The sequence below is a fragment of the Leptodactylus fuscus genome, chromosome 4 (assembly GCF_031893055.1).
Source record: "Leptodactylus fuscus isolate aLepFus1 chromosome 4, aLepFus1.hap2, whole genome shotgun sequence".
Taxonomy (NCBI): domain Eukaryota; kingdom Metazoa; phylum Chordata; class Amphibia; order Anura; family Leptodactylidae; genus Leptodactylus; species Leptodactylus fuscus.
This window is the reverse complement of record NC_134268.1, coordinates 122789775-122811323: the sequence shown is the minus strand read 5'-3', so window position 1 is coordinate 122811323 and position 21549 is coordinate 122789775. Positions and strand designations below refer to the sequence as shown.

Genomic DNA, 21549 nt, shown 5'->3' with positions numbered 1-21549 from the left:
TTCTTGCCTTATAAATGGGGTTGGGACCATCAGTTGTGTTGTGCAGAAGTCTGTTAGAATTTGTATTATGGCAAGAAAAAAGCAAAGTAAAGAAAAATGAGTGACTGACCTTCGTTTATTAAAGTAATGATGGCCAGTCTGAAAAATTGGGAAAACTTTGAAATTGTCCCCAAGTGCAGTTGCAAAAACCATCAAGTGCTACAAAGAAACTGGCTCACATGAGGACCGCCTCAGGAAAGGAAGACCAAGAGTCACCTCTGCTGCGGAGGATAAGTTCATCCGAGTCACCAGCCTCAAAAATCGCAGGTTAACAGCAGCTCAGATTAGAGTTCTAGCAGCAGACACATCTCTACAATAACTGTTAAGAGGAGACTTTGTGCAGAAGGCCTTCATGATAAAATAGCTGCTAGAAAACCACTGCTAAGGACAGGCAACAAGCAGAAGAGACTTGTTTGGGCTAAAGAACACAAGGAATGGACATTTGACCAGTGGAAATCTGTGCTTTGGTCTGATGAGTCCAAATTTGAGATCTTTGGTTCCAACCCCGTGTCTTTATGTGACGCAGAAAAGGTGAATGAATGGACTCTACATGCCTGGTTCCCACCGTGAAGCATGGAGGAGGAGGTGTGATGGTGTGGGGGTCCTTTGCTGGTGACACTATTGGGGATTTATTCAAAATTGAAGGCATACTGAACCAGCATGGCTACCACAGCATCTTGCAGCGGCATGTTATTCCATCCGGTTTGCGTTTAGTTGGACCATCATTTATTTTCCAACAGGACAATGACCCCAAACACACTTCCAGGCTGTGTAAGGTCTTTTTGACCAAGAAGGAGAGTGATGGGGAGCTACGCCAGATGACCTGGCCTCCATAGTCACCAGACCTGAACCCAATCGAGATGGTTTGGGGTGAGCTGGACCGCAGAGTGAAGGCAAAAGGGCCAACAAGTGCTAAGCATCTCTGGGAACTCCTTCAAGACTGTTGGTGAATCAGTGTGAATCTACAATTTTCATAGTCATGAAAATACAGAAAACTCTTTGAATGAGAAGGTGTGTCCAAACTTTTGGTCTGTACTGTAGTTTAATTCCTGACATCAGCATTGGGTATGACCTGAAGGCCCCATAAGGAATACTTACAGAAAACTTGTTTTTTTTAAAACCGTGTTTTCCGTTAATTTATTGTATTACCCCATATAGTATAAAGGGATAGGGTCACTCCATAGGGAGAGACCACCATATAGGTGTGTGGAGTCTTATTAAGCCATGAGTGCTCCACTGAAAAGGAACATGGGAAGAATATTCAAATCTGACTTCCATGATGTAATTAGGATGCCAGTGCCTCAAGTATTTACACCAATAGTGGGCGCTGACTGAGAATATGCAAGTCTATCTTCCATGATGTAATTATATCATGGAAGATAGACTTGCACATTCTCAGTCAGCACCCTCTTGGTGTGCATACTTGAGGCACTGGCATCCTAATTACATCATGGAAGTCAGATTTGCATATTCTTCCCAAGTCCCATATAGTATAGTCATAACTTTGGCATTAGTGTCCTTATTTTGATTTTTAACAGTATAAAAAAACGAATAATTCGATCATCTGTTAAATTGCTGTCTAAATGATTAATATAGCCTATCACCGTCGAAATGTATTAAATGAATAAGAATTTAATAATCCAATTTCTCAATAGTAAAAGCCATTAACCCCTTCCCGACATCCGCTGTAATAGTACGGCGCTGCCGGGAAGGACTTCCCGCAAACCGCCGTAGTACTACGACGGCTGCATGGTGCAGAAACTGTGCGCGCACCATGCCCTGCAGGTGTCAGCCATAACATACGGCTGACAATGCCCCGTAACACCCATGGTCGGAGCCGGATCCGATCGCGGGTGTTAACCCCTGACATGCCGGCGGTCAAACATGACCGCCGGCATCTCAGGGGTTTCGGTGCATAATGGTGCCGATCGACACCCCCCGCGACGGTTTCGGGTGGTGCCGGTGTTGGTAGTAGGCAGCCCGGGGTCTGATCAGTGACCCCGGGTCTGCCCCATGTCGTCCCCTCCACGTACCTGGTTGATCCTGCCAGGTATGGAGGCTGTCAGCCCTGTGCGTGTGCACGGGACTGAGATGTACTCTGCAATACATGTGTAACACGTGTATTGCAGCGTACATGTAGTTAAGCAGTGATCAGCAGATCACTGCTTCAATCCCCCATGGGGACGAAATAAAAGTTTATAAAAAAGTTTCAATAAAAAAGTTTAAATAAGTTTAAAATAAATTAGAAATAAAGACCCAAAAATCCCATTTTCCCATATAAAATGTTTTATTATGTAAAATAAAGAAAAATAGAAAAAACATTACGTATTTGGTACTACCACGTCCGTAATAACCTGAACAATAAAATTAAAACATTATTTAACCCGAACGGCGAACGTCATAAAAAAAACAACGTAGAAAACCGCACAAAATAATAATTATTCACCACCTTTCCCTTACAAAATGTTCAATAAAAAGTAATCAAATGGTCAGATGAAAACCAAAATGGTACCAATAGAATGCAGAGGTCATCCCGCAAAAAATAAGCCCTTAACCAGCTCTGTCTACTGAAAAATAAAAATGGCGAATGTATGGCGATGCAAAAATAATTGATTTTTTTCCCCTAAATTGAATTTTATTCTGCACAAATAGCAACGCATTAAAATATAATATAAATGAGGTATCGCCGTAACCGTACCAACCCGCAGAATAAAGGTAACATGTTACTTATGCTGTACTCTACACGGGAAAAAAAATAAATGCGAAAAAGCAATGCCAGAATTGATGATTCCTTTTACATCCCACCCAGAAAGAGTTAATAAAATGTAGTCAATAAGTTACAGGCACCCCAAAATGGTGACATTGAAAAGTACATCTAATACCGCAAAACCAAGCCCTCATATGGCCACATTGCCAGAAAATAAAAATAAAAATCTAGCTTGTACAATGTGAAGACAAAACCCCCCAAAGTCGCCAAATCATTAGGACATAAGTGGCTGCGACTAGAAGGAAATGTATAAGCTGTGCGAGCGTTTTCAGGGGACACCCCATATTTAGAGCTTATGAGAGAGAATACACCAGCGCTGATCCCCCAGAGTGCCCTTCTTCCCCATCCGTGTCATAAGAGCTAGTGGGAAAATATAATGGGATTTGGTGTACCCAATTTACTCCGCACAGCTTACATATTCACTTTTAGGTTACTAATGCTCACTACATCACTTGATAAATTCTTTGAGGGGTGCAGTTTTCAAAACGGGGTCACTTTCTAGAGGTTTCCACTGTTTTGACACCTCAAGGGCTTTGTAAATGCGACATGGTTCCTGAAACTGATCACAGCCAGATCTGCCCTCTAAAAGCTCCTTGGCGCGCCTTCCCATCTGCGTCTCGCTGTGCGTCCATATATTAGTTTACACCCACAAGTGGGGTACTATGGTAGTCGGCAGAACGTGCATAACAAATTGTGGGATGCGTTTTCTCCTTTAATCCCTTGTGAATGTGCAAATTCTAGGGCTAAATGAAAATATTAGTAAAATAAAATCAAATTTGAAAATTTCACCTCCATTTTGTCTTAATTTCTGTTAGGGGGCAACTGCCTCCGGATATGTTGTTGTAGTCCAAATTGATGACGTAATCACGAGTATTCAGAATGTTCCAAAGTTTATTACATATTACTTAGCTTTTATAGAGAAATAATGGTTGTATGCTAATTTAGGCATAACAAACTACATCATATAGAAATATGAATTATCATTGGTCAAAGTACAAAATTGGGCATTTACAAACTATGAATACGTGTATAAACACATGGTGTCATCCATTTTAGTGTGTAATTATGTTAGCACAATCTGATGAAATGGATGTCATGGCCTTCCAGGTTTCATGCTAATAGATGACAGACAAAACAAGAGATTAGAACTGACTTCATATCTTGTGAACTTTATGCCTCTTGTTATGGCCATCACGTATTGTGATGTACAAATATGGTAACTTACATCCGCCAGCATGTAGCACGGAGGGGCAGCGAAAAACTGGTTTTAACAAGATATATTCTAATACGCACATAGACACAAAGATCGGCACATTTAGTCCAAATATAAGCCTTAGGGTTACTGGGGAAGCATCTTATCTGTTACTTCTGGCTATACGCTCAGGGTTAGTGGTTAGCTTATTTTTCTCTATTTTTCTAAGTTACAGTTTAGGAACTGGAATTAACCCCTCACATTCCTGTTAAGCACTTATAGGGTTGAATTACTTGGTATATGTTGTTTTGGCTTATTTAAGGGGTGCAGTTTTGAAAATGGAGTGATTTATGGGGTTTCTAATACAGGGGTCTTTAAAAACCCCTTCATAACTGGATTAGTCCCTTAAAAAATGGGTTTTGGAAATTTCTTGAAAATTTTGAATATTGTTGTTTCACTTATAAATCTTATAATGTCTGTAAAAAATAAAAGGGTGACTAAAGTCTGATGCTGACATAAAGCAGAGATCTGGAACATGAGATTTATGATATCATTTTGGCGGTCTGACTATCTGTATGCAATACACATAATTTCAAACGTTATAAAATGCATATTTTTCATAATTTCCACCAAATTTCTTATTTTTCCATAATTAAACACAAAACATATCAACTAAAATTTACCACTAACATGAAGTATAATGTGTTACGAAAAAACAATCTCAAAATCACTTTGGTAAGTTAAAGCATTCCAAAGTTATTGCTACATAAAGTGACACATGTCAGTTTTGAAAAATCGAGCTTGGTTAGGAAGTCAAAAAGTGCCACCGGCGGGAAGGGGTTAAACTCCTAATTGTACAAAAGAGCATTTTAATGTGCCTATAAATAGTTACTATTTTTCTGTAATTCTAGTGAAAATTATATATTCGGAAAACTGGATACATTCTGTAAGCGTCTTGAAAAGATATCAGACATGAGCAATGTATTGGAAAGTCTAGCTGATCTTCAGAATATTAGAATTGAAGGAATTGAAAAGATCAATATTCGATATCAGACAATTGTTAGTAACACCAAGTCGAAGACCTATGATGTTCTTGATCATCGAAAACAAGAAGTAAGTAGAACCAAGTGCTGGGTAAAATTTAATAATACCAAGCGAGTAGCTCCTAATCTATTATGTTGATGCATTTCTCTGGAGCTTACCATGGCATGAAAGATATAGTGCCACCATTAACCGGACATTTGGGGCCCGGTGACAGCTGCTACCGCTGCTATCATTATAATCGGGGTTCTTTTCGGACCCCTGAGTATAATGATTGGTGGACCGGGAGAGGTAAGAAACATAAAAAACATGTTACTTACCTCTCCACGATCCTGCCAGGCCTCCTTCCTGGCGTTCTTTCTGACGTCTCTGACGCGGAGAAGACCGCGTAGGAGCCGGGGAACAGGTAAGTAACAGTAGTTTTTTATGTTTTTATTCCCCCGGGTCTCTGATTATTATACTCTGGGGTCTGAAAAGACCCCAGAATATAATAATTGTTTATGGGTGTCCACAGTGGGACATAATACTGTGTGCAAGTGCCACTAAGGGGCATAATAGTATGTGCAGGGGCCACTATGGGGTATAATACTGTGTGCAGGGGCAACTATGAGGGATAATACTATGTGCAGGGGTCACTATGGGGTATAATACTATGTGCAGGGGCCACTATGAGGGATAATACTGTGTGTAGGGACCACTATGGGGGATAATACTGTGTGCAGGGGCCACTATTGGGGATAATACTGTGTGCAGGGACCACTATGGGCTATAATACTGTGTGCAGGGACCACTATGGGCTATAATACTGTGTGCAGGGGCAACTATGGGCTATAATACTGTGGGCAGGGGCAACTATGAGGGATAATACTATGTGCAGGGGTCACTATGGGGTATAATACTATGTGCAGGGGCCACTATGAGGGATAATACTGTGTGTAGGGACCACTATGGGGTATAATACTGTGTGCAGGGGCCACTATGGGGGATAATAGAACACGCAGAAATCTGTAGGAGGGGGTCGGTCGAGGTCTTCGTGTCGGTCGGGGGGGCATGTCAAAAGTTCGCCACGGGTCCCCGCCATTCTTAGTTACACCACTGTTTATTATGTTTAATTATCTTCTCATCAAAAGGGACACAAGGCAGCCCAGTGTTTGTCAGGTAATGATAGTCAATGAATTGATATCAATGAGTTGCTAATGAAAAAATTAAAATGAAAAACTCCAGAAGTTTCCCTTTAAATGGGTTTTCAATAACATACAATAAAGTTCCACAATTTAATATTTGATTTCTCTTTATTAATTTTAGTTTGACAAGGATTATGTGGAATTCAAGAATCAAATAGAAGGTCTTTACCAATCTCTTCAAGGATTTGTGGATTCCTGGTTTGAAAAGCCATTGACAGTATGTATACTATTTTCTAAAATATATAGAATAAGTAAGCATTGTGATTATGTAGGATATTGGGCCATATTCTTTATAACAAATCCAGTGACTAGTAGAAGAGGATTTTTCACCATAATATACGGTCATATGGTATTTAAGGGCAGCGTATTATAATATTAGGTTTGCAGCTTACACTGGGTTCACACTAGTGCCTGGACTCCGTTTTCAGGTTTCCGTCTTCTGCATGCAGAAGACTTAAACCTGTCAGACTGGGTCTGGCCGTGAGCGCCGGTGAGCGTTTTATGCTCTCTGCTGCGAAACCGTGTTTTTTTTTAAACTGGAGACAGAGTACTGCATGTCCGACTATGTGTCTGGTTTAAAAAAACGGTTTTGCGGCAGAGAGCATAAAACACTCACCAGCGCTCACGGCTGGACATCTTTCAAACAAATTCAAATGAATGGGTTTGAAAGAGTCCTGCAGCTTTCCATCTCCTGCTCTGTTTTGGCAGGAAACGGAAACCTGTATGAGCGGAGACGGGCGCAGATGTGAATGAGCCCTTAGAGAGAATATAGTAGATCCAGTTATCAGTTTGCTGTATTCATGAAGGGAAGATCCCCCTCCCCCCACCTCTTCTACTCCCTGTCACCAGTTGCTGACAACTATTATGTATAGAAACACAATTTCATATATATGAGCATAGCCAGTTTACCCCATACTGTATGTGAGATAGGATTATTATCTGTGAGTAAGGCTGTAAACTGTACTTAGCATAAATAAACTATGTTACCAGTTCTTCAGTCCCACTCCTCTTTACATAGACATTGAAATAGCATACTGTACATGGAGATATGAGTATGTATATGAAATGTAATGTACTTGATAGATTTTATATTTATAATATATCTATTTTTTTCTTTTTTTATAATTAAGACTGAACAAATGGTGAATCTGTTGGTGAAATTTGAAAAAATTGGAAAGGATCACCTTGACTTTGGGGAAAAATATGTGATAGTTCTACAGAGATACAGCCGTGACTTGGATATGGTCCGGAAACTGTACCAGAAGAATAAAGATAGTCCGCCAACACCTCGAAATGTTCCCCAGGTGAGTATACACATTCCTATTTTACCATTTTTCTAGTAAAAAAAAAAAAAAAAGTTCTAACTGCTTGATATGACTATAGAAGTGGCACAATGTTATACTTAAAGGGGGTGGCCACTTTTAGACTTAATATTGAGTAACAAAAGTTATTGTTTGTACAATAAAAAGATACAATTTTCCAATATTCTCTCTGTATCGGTTCATCATTGTTTTCTAGATCTCTGGTTGCTGTTATTCATTCTGTTACTTCTAGTTGATAAAAGTCTGACCATGGTCATGTGATTTACAGTCCATGGTCATGTGTCCTCACAGATGAGCCTCTGGCAGAACCAGCGTTGATTGGCCGAAATGTACTCTGTATGGCATTCGGCCAATCAACGCTAGTCAATGCATTCCTATGGGAAAAAGTCAGCTCCCGCATATCGCAAGCTGACAGGGATCCCGACGTAATACAGTGACTTGGGCATGTTAGATGCCCCCAGACATGCTTCTCCTGCTGTCCCAGTTGCATTTCAGGGTGTTGGCATCATTTTATGGGGTTTCCTAGTGGACTTGGTGACCCTTCTAAACGAGTATTTATACCCCATAGACTATAATGGGGTTCGATGTTCGATCGAACAGTCGAGTATTGAGCGGCTACTCGAATCGACCTTCTAACATTTCACTGTTTGCTCATCTCTACCCCTTTAGTGTTTCTTTTATAGCTATTTTAAGTGTTCTAATCTTATCTCTAACTCTTATCTGCTAATAGTGTCATCAGAATATATTGTTGATTCTTGCAATAAAGGATGAGACCTGGATCTAAAAGACTAAACTCCATGGCATCTTCTATGGACTTATTAAATATTATTTTGTGACCATAAATATGTACTCAGTCTCCTTATGATGTAAATTGTAATTCTATGTGGTATCATTTTTTTATTGTTATTTTTGTAACTTTATGAAAAATAAAACAAACACTAAAAATTACAAAATAAAAAATGGCCTAACGTGAATTTGACCCTTGCCTACGCAGACTGCATTCAGATCTGCCTGATCATGTAGTCATTCCCCTGGGAAGGTATGTATGTATGTATTCAAAAGGACTTAGACACACTGGAACAATGGGCTGAGGCGAACAAAATGGTATTTAACAGGGACAAATGCAAAGTTCTACATCTGGGTAACAGAAATGTAAAAAACATATATAGTATGGGAGGAATAGAACTAAGTGATAGCATAGGGGAAAAGGACTTGGGCATAATAGTAGATCACAAATTCAACATGAGCCAACAGTGCGGTGCTGCTGCAAAAAAGGCTAATACAATTCTGGGATGTATTAAGACAAGCATTGAATCTAGATCAAGAGAGGTCATTATTCCGCTGTACTCTTCCCTGGTCAGACCACACCTGGAATACTGTGTACAGTTCTGGGCGCCTCAATTCAAGAAAGACATCGATATATTGGAGCAAGTCCAGAGAAGAGCAACCAAAATGGTGGAAGGTCTGCAAACCATGTCCTATGAGGAGCGGCTAAAAGAACTGGGACTGTTTAGTTTGCAGAAGAGAAGGCTGAGGGGAGATTTAATAGCATTCTACAAATATCTGAAAGGTAGTCACAGTGCAGAGGGATCTACCCTATTCTCATTAGCACAAGGAAGTACAAGAAGCAATGGGATGAAACTAAAGGGAAAGAGATACAGATTAGACATTAGGAAAAACTTTCTGACAGTGAGGGTAGTGAGAGAGTGGAATAGGCTGCCACGGGAGGTGGTGGGCGCTCCATCAATGGAAATCTTCAAGCGGAATCTGGATAAACATATAGCTGGGATGATTTAGGAAAACCTGCACTCGCAGGGGGTTGGACCCGATGGCCCTTGAGGTCCCTTCCAACTCTACCATAAGAAAAAAATAAGAAAAAAAAATGTATGGCGGTACTGGGACTTTACTGGTTGTTTCTTTTGCTTTCAACTAAATGTTTTACAGTATTTAGAAACTGATTTAGATTTATCTGTATTTTCAACTGTAGATATCAGGAAAAATTATGTGGGCCCGGCAGCTGTACAGAAAAATTGATCAACCAATGAGGTTTCTCAAAACTAAACCAGAGATCTTACAGGTCAGTAGTACATTACATCCATCATTTTGAAGCTATACAGAATATACATTTAAACTGCTACTTTTAATTTATTTCCATACAGGAAATAGACCTGTACTGGTTGCACTGAAAGTCACAGGGGTGTAGTTGAAGTTATAACTCTGTTTAGAATACACAGTATACTCATACTTCCCAACTTTCAAAGGACAGATAGAGGAATAAAATGCATGCCACAGCAAATTTAGCTCCACCCACTTCTACGTTGACTCTACCCATTCTCTACCCATTCTCATCAATTTTTACATGTGTTCTCAAACAGTACAATGCTCCTACAGTCACCCTGACATTATATGCCCCCACGTTATAATGTTCCCCTGCAATTGCCTCACAGTATTAAGTCCCTCTTTTCATTCCCCAGTTTCAAGTGGAAATTAGACGGGGACATTAAACTGGGGCAGCTGGAGGGTGACATTAAATAGTGGGGGTAGTTAAGTGGGTGACATTAAACTGAGGGCAACTAGAGGCAGACATGTCCCCCTCCAGCTGCCCCCCACACAGTTTTTATGTCCTCCTCCAGTTGCCCCCATATTAATGTCATCCTCCATCTCCCCCCCCAGCTAAATGTCTACTCCTTGATCTGTCCCCAGTTTAATGTCCTCCTCCATCTGTTCCCATTTTAATATCCACCTCCATCTGTCCCCAGTTTAAATTTGCCCTTCATCTTCCACCAATTTAATGTTCCCCTTCCATCTGCCCCAGTTTAATGCCCCCCTTCATCTGCCATCAGCTTAATGCCCCTCCTTTATCTGCTACCAATTTAATATCCCCTTCATCTGTCACCAGTTTAATGCCCCCTTCATCTGCCCCCAGTTGAATGTCCTCCTTTATCTACCCCCAGTTTAATTGCCCCTTCATCTGCCACCAGATTAATGTCCACCTTGATCTGTCACCAGCTGAATGCCCCCTTCATCTTCCCCCAGTATGATTGCTCCATCCATCTACCACTAGTTTTTTTTCCCCCAGTTTTTTTTTTGCCTCAGATGAATTGCCCCTTCATCTGCCTTCAGTTTCATTGCCCTTACCTCTGCCCCCAGTTCCCCCCTCTTGCTCACACATGATGTCTTTTCTCTCCTCCTTACCTTTCATCAGTCTCCTCCTAGCAGCTTCTTATAACACTGTCCTGTCATATCCGGAATAGCTCCGGCCACACAAAAGTCTTATCACATGGTCATGACATCACCAAGGGTCCTTTAGTCCACTAGGATTAGCATCTACCGTTACTTTACCATTTAGCCTTTACCATTTGTTAACAGCAAAACACTTCAGAGGCATAGCAAGACTTCAGGGGCATAGTGGGACAAGTCGTAAGCTGTTCAGGATGGCAGAACAGCAGTAAAATATTAGGACTGTTCTGCCAGATTCGGGATGGTTGGAAGCTATGAGTATATTTATATGCAGCTTTTTTGCAGAAATTTCTGTTCAACTGAATGGGGTTGTTTCAAAAGCATACATTTATGAAACAATAGCAAAATATCTTCAACAAATATGGCACATGTAAATGGGCTGCAATAACTAATTGCCTTTGCCTTACAGTGAATGCTAGAGTGAAAAAAAACTATACATTTTCAATAGTTTAGTACTTTTCTGGAATTAAAATATTAAGAATGTCTCTGTGCTGCTCTTTTGCTCAATATAAAATGTTCCCCACAGTATAACTGTATATTATAAAAGACACAAACAAAACTGCTTTTTATCTTTAGGGCATTGAAATGAAAAAAAATATTCGAAGCTTCAACAAAATGGCTGCTGTCCTAATGGAGTTTGAGCTGCTTTATTACAGAGGCTGGTGTAAATGTGTGGAAATGGCCAAAACTGGTCTGCATGCATCCCTGCTGGTTAGACATCCTGAGACTAAGGTAGTTGAATTACTCAGTTTTATACGTGCACTATTATTGCTTCTTTTTACCAATGGAGACATTTTCAGACATTTCTTTGGTGATCATATATTATTTGAATGCTCTTGATAAAATAAGGAAGCTTATTCACACTATAAGCTACAGTTTATAATTGTTTTGTTCATATTCAGGAACTATATGTTAACTTGGATCCTATAGTTTTGGAAGTTCTTTATGAAACAAAATACCTTCACAAGATGGGTTTTGAAGTGCCAGATGTAATACATAGCATTGCCACTAGAGAGCAGCAGCTGAAAATGCAACAGATTAAGTAAGTACTTCACTTTTATAAGCTTTTATTTGTTCTAAATATACACCATATGTGTACAAATATATTAAATCAATACATATAGAGGTAAAATGTAATATTTCAATGTTTTACTTGCAGTTAAACTACCATAAGTATATAATTAGTAATAAATGGTGCAGCACTGTGCACAACTGTACTCGGTCACATTACTTCCTCTCCTGGGTGGGACAGTCTGTAATGTAGCTGGGGCAAGGATGCTATATCATATATAAATTTCTAATGCAGTCTATGGCCTGTTCTTCTTGAGGGGTTTACATTTGTAGACGGTCTGGGGAAGTTCTCAAGTTTAGTCAAACTCCTAAAATGGCATTTAAATAACATTTCCTCCACTACACATTCATCCTGACCACAGCCTAGCTGAATGTGAGTGTAACTGGTGGTAGATGGCACTCTCAGTCACTTCAGTTGGAGCACAAAAGATCGCTGAGTTCTTTAATTTGTGTGGCTCCAGTGCTTTGAATGAAGTGAATGGCAGTGCCATCCACAACCAGTCATGCCCACATTCAGCCAGACTGCAGACAGGTGATCAGCAGGGATCTCAGTGGTCAGACCCCCACTGATCAGATATTTATCTTCTACATTATGTTCTGTTCATGACATAACCCATTAAAGGGTTGTCCAATTTCAGCAAGGAAATATAGAATAAAATTACCCCAATATACAATAATAATAATTAGTAAATCTACCTAATGATGTGCATAGCATGAGTATCCACAACACTTTCATTACGGATGCCATAACAATCTTAGCATGTAATCAGTGGCGTAACTAGGAATGGCGAGGCCCCGTGGCGAACTTTTGACATGCCCCCCCCCCCCAACCGACGCCGAAGACCTCGACCGACCCCCTCCTCCGCACTCTATTATGTCCTTTAGTAAGCCCTGCACACAGTATTATGTCCATTAGTGGCCCCTGCACACAGTATTATCCCCCATAGTGGCCCCTGCACACAGTATTATGTCCCATAGTGGCCCCTGCACACAGTATTATGTCCATTAGTGGCCCCTGCACACAGTATTATGCCCCCATAGTGGCCCCTGCACACAGCATTATGCCCCATAGTGGCTCCTGCACACAGTATTATGTCCATTAGTGGCCCCTGCACACAGTATTATGTCCATTAGTGGCCCCTGCACACAGTATTATGTCCATTAGTGGCCCCTGCACACAGTATTATCCCCCATAGTGGCCCCTGCACACAGTATTATGTCCCATAGTGGCCCCTGCACACAGTATTATGTCCATTAGTGGCCCCTGCACACAGTATTATGCCCCCATAGTGGCCCCTGCACACAGCATTATGCCCCATAGTGGCTCCTGCACACAGTATTATGTCCATTAGTGGCCCCTGCACACAGTATTATGTCCATTAGTGGCCCCTGCACACAGTATTATGTCCATTAGTGGCCCCTGCACACAGTATTATACCCCATAGTGGCCCCTGCACACAGTATTATGTCCATTAGTGGTCCCTGCACACAGTATTATGTCCATTAGTGGCCCCTTCACACAGTATTATGCCCCATAGTGGCCCCTGCACACACTATTATGTCCCATAGTGCCTCCTGCACACACTATTATGTCCCATAGTGGCTCCTGCACACAGTATTATCCCCCATAGTGGCTCCTGCACACAGTATTATCCCCCATAGTGGCCCCTGCACACAGCATTATCCCCCATAGTGGCCCCTGCACACAGTATTATCCCCCATAGTGGCCTCTCCACACAGCATTATGTCCCATAGTGGCCCCTGCATATAGTATTATGTCCCATAGTGGCCCCTGCACACAGTATTATACCCCATAGTGGCCACTGAACACAGTATTATGTCCCATAGTGCTCAACAAATTGCACAACTTTTCTTTATACAAACAATATAATTTAATTGCTGAAACTGGACAACCCCTTTAAAGGGTAGTTTGCCAGCAGGAAATTGTTAAATCAAAGTAATCCCAGTATCTTGTAGAGCAGTGTACACGCTTTCCAAATATGTCTGTTATTCAGCATTGCAGCTCCTTATCAAATAAATCACTGTTTGTAAACATGCAAATTTGGTGAAAAGGGATTTTGGGGCCTCTTATCCTTCCCAGGCTTTGACCTGCATTTCATATTACCTCCCCTAACTGCTGACCACTCCTCCCGCCATTCTTTGATTGACAGACCCCCCCCTTTCCCTGGAAGAGCCGAGCAGCAGTGAGGGGCAGTAATATACAACACTGAGTGAATCCTGGGTAAATTATACAGTGACTCTAAAGCCAATTGGCATACAGATAATCTAATGAACATTTACACAGACCACTTAAGGGCCCCTTCACACGGAGTTTACGCTCCGCTCATTCAGACACGTATACACGAGCACTTCAAAACACATTCCATTCACTTCAATGGGAGCGTAAAATAAGAAACAAAACCACAAATAAAATTGAAAAAAGAAAATCTGATATAAGATGTTCTGCACTGTGCCCAAGTTATTACAGCCTGAAAACCATTTCCAGTGGAATTGCAGCAGCATCAAAAGTAAACAGAGCAAATTGTGGTTGTCAGCAAAAACCCAAGCTGTTAGTTTGCGACTGCTAAGTGCTTGAGAATAGGCACGTCTTCAGAAGAGGAAAAAATTTACAGAAAGTAATTAAATTGTAACCACACACTTCACGAATATTTATAAGTTTTGTGTACGCCGCATGTTCTACCCTTACATTTCACTTCATAGTAAAATATGTGCCAAATAGCTGTCAACATGTGTAAAATGGCTTTATTTTATTAGGAACTGTATGTAATGCTAAACTTCTTGTGAAAGTATTTATGACATTTTTGTTCTATAGACCAGGCTTTAGGGAACAGTTGCTTCAAGGAAACGTCGTTGTGGGGCAAAGACATATATAGAAGATTAGAGATGAGCGAACAGTAAAATATTTGATATTCGTTTCGAATAGCCGCTCAATATTTGATTATTCAAACGAATATCGAACCCCATTATAGTCTATGGGGAAAAATGCTTTGTTTCAGGGGAACCCACAATTCGACTCAGGAGGGTCACCAAGTCCACTGACACCTCAGCAAATAATGCCAACACCTCTGCAATGCAACTGGGACAGCAGGGGAAGCATGCCTGTGGGTATCTAACAAGCCCAAGTCCCAGTTTTACCCCACCATCACAGCCTATCAACTACACACTTTCCACACTCAAAAAAACCTCTATCAAAGTGGGAAAATACCTGGAAACCTTCTTTCTTCCCAATTGGATGGACAGAAACCCAAATTTAAGCTAAATAAACATTAACAAGCACCCCTTTAAATCACATTGCCCATGACAACCACAGATGGAATAGGCAATGGGAAATCCAACAGTCACCCTTAACTGTCATTGTGTGTGTGTGTGTGTGTGACGTAGTAAGACCTTCCCAAATTCACTTTTATGGCCCTTAATGTGAGCCCTTCCAAATTAAGTTAGAGGCCCTTAAGCTGAGCTACCAGCAGAGATTGAGGCCCTTGAGGTGACTTCAGCCTTTTACCAGCAGAGTTTTAGGCCCTTTAACTTAGTTCAGCCTTGCACCAGCAGAGTTTTTGGCCCTTTGAGTCTAACCAGCAGAGTTTGGGGGAATCAGGGTGGATTGAGCCTAGTAGGAGCTTCATGTGGGGTGCTTGACACCGGTGGACATGAAAATGATGGGTCTATCCAGTGGCTGTTCATTATGATCAGCATCAGCCGGTCAGCACTGTCAGCAGCTGATAGCTGGCTGTGCTTATCTGTAATTGTGCCACCGGCTGCGCTGAAGACCCTTTCCGAAAGCACGCTGGCGGCAGGGCAGGAAAGGATCTCCAATGCGTACAGCGCAAGTTCCAGCCACAAATCCAACTTGGAGACCCAATAAGTATAGGGCGCAGAGGGATCGGAGAGGACAGGGCTGGGGTCGGCCAGGTCCCGCAACATGCGCCTATACTTGTACTTCCTGGTGACACTAGGCCCCTCAGTGGCAGTAGTTTGGCGAGGGGGTGCCATTAACGTGTCCCAGACCTTGGAGAGTGTGCCCCTGCCGGGTGTGGACTTGATGGCAGTTGTTAGCCTGTTGGAGGAACTCTCTTCTCTGACGCCAACGAGAGTTGATGGAAACATCTCCATCATATTCTGCACCAGTTGCAGGGGACTGTGGGGAAGCGCAATGCTTGCTGCCACAGAGCAGTAGGCACGGTAGACGCTGTTGGTTGACCGCAACCTTGCTCCCCATCTGCATTTCCATGCCCCCGTCCTCGTGCCCATCCCTTTGTGCTAGCCTTACGCATTTTAATGGTCTATACACCGAGGAAAGCTGGGTTGAGCATATATATCTGGACTGAATTGCTCTGTATCTCTGTTATGGGTTGACACTGCCTGCAAAGCTGGGTGGAGCGTATATTTATGGACAGAATTGCTCTGTATTCCTGTTAGGTGTTTGTGGGGACACCGCCTGCAAAGCTGGGTTGAGCGTATATTTCTTGACAGAATTGCTCTGTATCCCTGTTAGGTATTTGTGGGGACACCGCCTGCAAAGCTGGGTTGAGCGTATATAGCCGGACCTAATTGCTCTGTATCCCTGTTAGTTTTTGGGGGGACACCCCGTGGAAAGCTCGACTCCTCTCCCTTCAGCATAGCTCTGAAAAGAGCTGCTGTTTTTCTTCTGTTTTTCCCTGCCTACTAGAAGCTAATACCTATCTAGCCCTCAGCAGATCTCTCTCTCTCTATCTCTCACCGCAGGTATCACGAAGATGGTGCTGGCTATTCTTATAAATCAGAGGAAGGTGGGAGGAGATACGAATTTTTACTGTGTTTGCCGCGTGGTATTCGATTCGAATCTAATACCTCGAACGGCCTGATATTCGATCGAATACCTATTCGATCGAATGGCGTTCGCTCATCTCTATAGAAGATATTTCAATATCCTATGACATAAATTACCATATTATGTACCAGAACATAACGCAACGCATTTTAACCACAATAGTAAATCTGTCCCTGAAATGAGAGGTACCCTTTACTATATTCAGGGCTCCCAATAGACTTATTTCCCTAACTAAAAAAATAATAATATTCTATCTTTTTTTCTTTTTCTTTTTTTTTTTTTTTTTTTGCTTAAAACTTCCAAAATGTGGATGTAATCCTCATTTACCCCCCTAACAGGCACATTGAAATTATAAAAACCCTTCTGAAAATGTCACTTTTTTTTACTGTAGATTTTGAATTTATGCCTCTATTAAATATTGCTAGCATATAACTTCGGTGCTTTATGTGTATTTTAACCTTTTATCAATTTAATACATTTTAGCCTTAAGCCAATAACATTTTATCCCTCTCTGCATTCTAATTGTTATAACTTTTTATATTTTACCAGACCTTTTATTTTGTGAGTACATAATACTTAAACATTAGTTTTTAAGCAATTTTTTTTATTTTCATCCCAGTATTGTTCACAAATCTGAAGCTTCGATTTATGTTTGTTTTGCTAAATACTTTAGCGGTATTTTGTCTCTGACCAGAAACAAGGTGGTCAGTAGACACATTTATAAACTTATTGAACGCAACCATGACATCTAGTCCTTGCAGGTGTTTGCGACTTGGGATCTACATTGTATGTTTATTTACTGTCTCATTTCCTGAATTCAATGACCCACAGGGAACTGAAAGTGTTCCTGGAAATAAAAAAATAAAAAATGACCCATTTTATAGGCAGGCTTAGTGTAAGTAGGCGGAGTCAATACAAGTAGGCAGGACAAGAACAAGTCTGGCAAAACGTCTGGAAATAATTATTTGATCCCTTGCTGATTTTGTTAGTTGTATTTGATCCCTCTGGTAAACAAGAATTAACACTTGGTGGCAAAACTTTTGTTGGCAAGCACAACAGTCAGAAGCTTTATGGAGTTGATGATGAGGATTGTGCACATGTCAGGAGGAATTTTAGTCCACCCTCCATCCTTGAAACCAAATAACTAAGAACAGTCATAATTCCTCGCCAGATGATCATAGTGTCAGGCCAGTGGTATGATGGGATTTGTGTCAAGATCCCCATCAGGAACACCCCAATTCCCTTTGGGTAATGAGTTCTGTGTCTGGACCTTTCCGCTGCCCCCAACACTAGCGAGCATTCAGTTCTGCCTTGCACACTCAAGGAATTTAACGGTGCAACTGTGGCATGTCCTCCTAGGAAAATATTATCAGAAAACCATATTCCCTTTGAAATTGGGCTTAAAGTCACCAGGTCTGGGTTTTGTGTAGTCAAGGTCTTTCAGTTCACAACTCCACAATGCCCACCTTCTCGGATAATGAGGTTAGCATAGGTATGCTAATGAAGCTCGGGACAAAACAACAAAAGGCTGTGATTAAAGAGCAGACAATCCACATTCAGGCAACTAAGGGCTCGTTCACATCTGCGTTGCCCTCTCCGTTGTGCAGGTTTCCGTTTCCTGCATAAAACAGAGCAGGATACGGAAATCTGCAGGAGGCTTTCTCACCCATTCATTTGAATGGCATGCAGAAGACGGAAAGCACAGAACGGAAGGCTGAACGCAGGTGTGAACCTAGCGTAAACAGGTTTTGTTAACAGACACAAATGCCTTCCTGTGTATGAGAAGTCTGACCAGGTGATAACTCACCAAGGCAAAATACATAATTGTAAAATACATAGCTGGGAGTCTTATCTTTACAATGCCCCGTAGTGGCCCCTGCACACAGTATTATGCCCCATTTTGGACCACCCTTGAACAGTTATTATACTCTGGGGTATTTTCAGACTCTAGCGTATAATGATTGGAGACCCAGGGGAGGATACAAACACAAAAAAAATATTACTTATGTCTCCTGGGCTTTGGCGCACTCCCCACTGATTTCGGCCATATTGCATGTTGAACCAGATGTCCCCTTACCAAGGCCGGCGTCGCGACGCATAATGATGCTGGCCTGGGCCATGTGATGATTGTGATGTCACCAAACAGGCCTGAAGCCTGCCGGAGCGCAGGTGAGATGAGTAACATGGTTTTTTATGCTGTCTCACCTATGCTGGGCCTCTGATCATTATACTCGGGGAGGCTGAAAAGACTCCTGAGTATCATGATAGCAGTGTTTGTGGGATTCGTGGGCCCATGGCCTTACTCCTGCTCCTGCTCACAGCTGTCTCCAAAGAAAGGCGAAATGTAGGAGGCCGTGAGCAGAAGCGAGGATTGGTAAGCAAATGGGGCCTATTACCTGTTGAGATTACTCTAGCAGGCAACGCCCCTGCCGCTACACATAATATAGTATACCATCCACACAGTATAATGTTCCATATTGGCCCATATGGTTTTCAACATAATAAATCATAATAATCTTTCGGCCTCTTCTGATCTTAGAGACGTCATGAATGATGTTAGAAACTGATGAGGCCTGTGACTGGACCTCAGCGTTCATGTTAGCGTCATGAGGTAAAATTACGCTGGTGTAATGTAACATATGGCCTAACATGAGAAGAGGCTGGAAGACCCCTGCTTAGAGCGAAGGAGAGGTGATTAAGATGGTTTATAATGTTTAACCACCCATATGCCTCCTCTCATTAGAATCTTCAGAGCCCAGAGTATAATAGCAGTTTTGGTTCATACCACTTTGGTCTGAATGATACAGCTGGAGGAATCCTGCAAGATCCGTCCTACAAATACTCTCAGTGCCGCCTGGCAGCCTCTGCTTTAAGGGCATTGTATGACTGATGAGTTGCATTCTGTACCAGTATTCAGGGTAACAAGCCTATGAACAGGTAGCCATCGGACATATTCCAGTCATCCTACTGGGAATTTTCCCTGTGATATACATTACTAATCTACAACTGATTCACAGTCATAACACACTATATATCTGATTATCTCATTCTCTCTTTTTTTTTATTCTTCTTTATTTTAGACAAATATTATGAATGGAGGTTTAAATTCATTGCTCTTAAGCAAAATTTCTGTTTAGATGGCGCCCACTAGACTATAACCCTTCAGGTGGTCATATTTGTGCTTCTGTTTTAACACAATAGTAGTATCTCAAACTGTGCAAATAAAACTGTCAAGCAGGAGAGCTGCAAAATACTAACATTTCTTTTATGCTTGGGGCTTCATCAAATATTTACAGACTAGTCTCTGTTTCCTCTTGGTTGGAAGCCTGCATCATGCACTGAAAATTCATTTGTCTCCTCCTATGAAAATCGAATTTACAAAAATAACAATGCATATTCTATCAAATTCCTGTATATCCCTCACCTTCACGTTGCTTCTATTAACATTAAATTTATTTATATAACATTACTGAAGCATTTCATGATTTTGTAACAGTATTATAGAAATAGATCATTATTGCACTCTGTGCCATTAAGTGGTTAATACTAAGGAAGGGTTGAAAGATGGGAACATCAGGGCATGGTTTGGGCAGATCTATCTGATTTGCTTTGTTTTATATCAAGGAGATATATATGGAATCAAATGGATCCTATTGGAGGATTGCATGAAGTGAAATTACTTGTTTTGCTTCTATTATTAAAATATATACCTATAAGAGCAAGCAATCTGTCTACAGGGAAGCCTCACAGTGAAATCATATTCTCCCACGTTCTTCAGATCACATCAAAGTCCCTTATCAGATTTGTTCAATTGCTGGAGGAAAAGGCAAAAAGTAAGGCAGAAATCTCCCAGTATTCTCAGTATTATGTGCAGGGTACATGCAGGGGGTGAACAGAGCAAGGTGTCATGTATAGCCCAACTTCAGGCAATAGCTGAAGTATAAGGCCCCGTTCACACGGGAGGGGGGGGGGGAAAGGAAGGGCGGATTTTGGCACCGAGAGTGACGCGGTTCCCCGCGTCACTCTCAGGCCAAAATCCGCCTGCGATGACTGTTGCAGTTCAACGAGCCACGGAATCCGCCTGAGGAAAGGGCAGCTTGCTTCTTTTCTACATGTTGCCGCTAGCGGAAAAAAGAACGTTAGTGGTCTCCATAGATCACCATTATGAGAGGGTGGAGTATGACGTGGATTCCGCGCTATAATCCGCCCCCTCTGTGAATGGGCCCTAAAGGAAGTCTGTGTGCAGCTTCAGCTAGTAGCTGAGTGGTGTTAGATGAGGGGTGTCATTCTGGTAATCTCCTGGACAGCCAAACAATATACAGCCATAATGGTGTGGTCCTATAGTTTAAAAAACACATTGAAATGTGAATTTTTAGACACATAAGTGAAAGAGTTAATGTCCTATTTACTACATTATAGGAATTAAAGGGATCCTATCATTTAAACACTTTTTTTTTCTAGTTGACACGTTCAAATAGCCTTAAGAAAGGCTATTTGTCTCCTACCTTTATAAGTCCTCTCCGGCCTGCTGTTCGGTGAAAAATCCGTTTTTGTTGGTATGCAAATGAGTTCTCTCGCAGCACTGGGGGCGGGCCTCAGCACTCAAACAGCACTGGGGGCGTCCCCAATACTGCAAGAGACCTCTCTCCAGCGAGGCCTCCAGACACACAGTATTATGTCCCATAGTGGCCCCTGCACACAGTATTATGACTCATAGTTGCCCCTGCACACAGTATTTTGACACATAGTGGCCCCTGCATGCAGTATTATGCCCCATAGTGGCCCCTGCATGCACTATTATGCCCCATAGTGGCCCCTTCACACATTATTATGCCCCATAGTGACCCCTGCACACAGTATTATGC

The 21549-nt window shown here is 41.7% G+C and overlaps 1 protein-coding gene across 1 annotated transcript in view; it reads left to right on the top strand.

The window, feature by feature from the left end:
* LOC142200556 (dynein axonemal heavy chain 5-like) overlaps positions 1-21549 on the top strand; it is a 384102-nt gene that overhangs the window by 76487 nt on the left and 286066 nt on the right. The window contains exons 14-19 of the mRNA XM_075270991.1: positions 4910-5111; positions 6345-6440; positions 7354-7527; positions 9533-9622; positions 11362-11517; positions 11688-11827. Coding sequence (XP_075127092.1) covers positions 4910-5111; positions 6345-6440; positions 7354-7527; positions 9533-9622; positions 11362-11517; positions 11688-11827 — 858 coding nt within the window. The remainder of the gene's footprint in view (positions 1-4909; positions 5112-6344; positions 6441-7353; positions 7528-9532; positions 9623-11361; positions 11518-11687; positions 11828-21549) is intronic.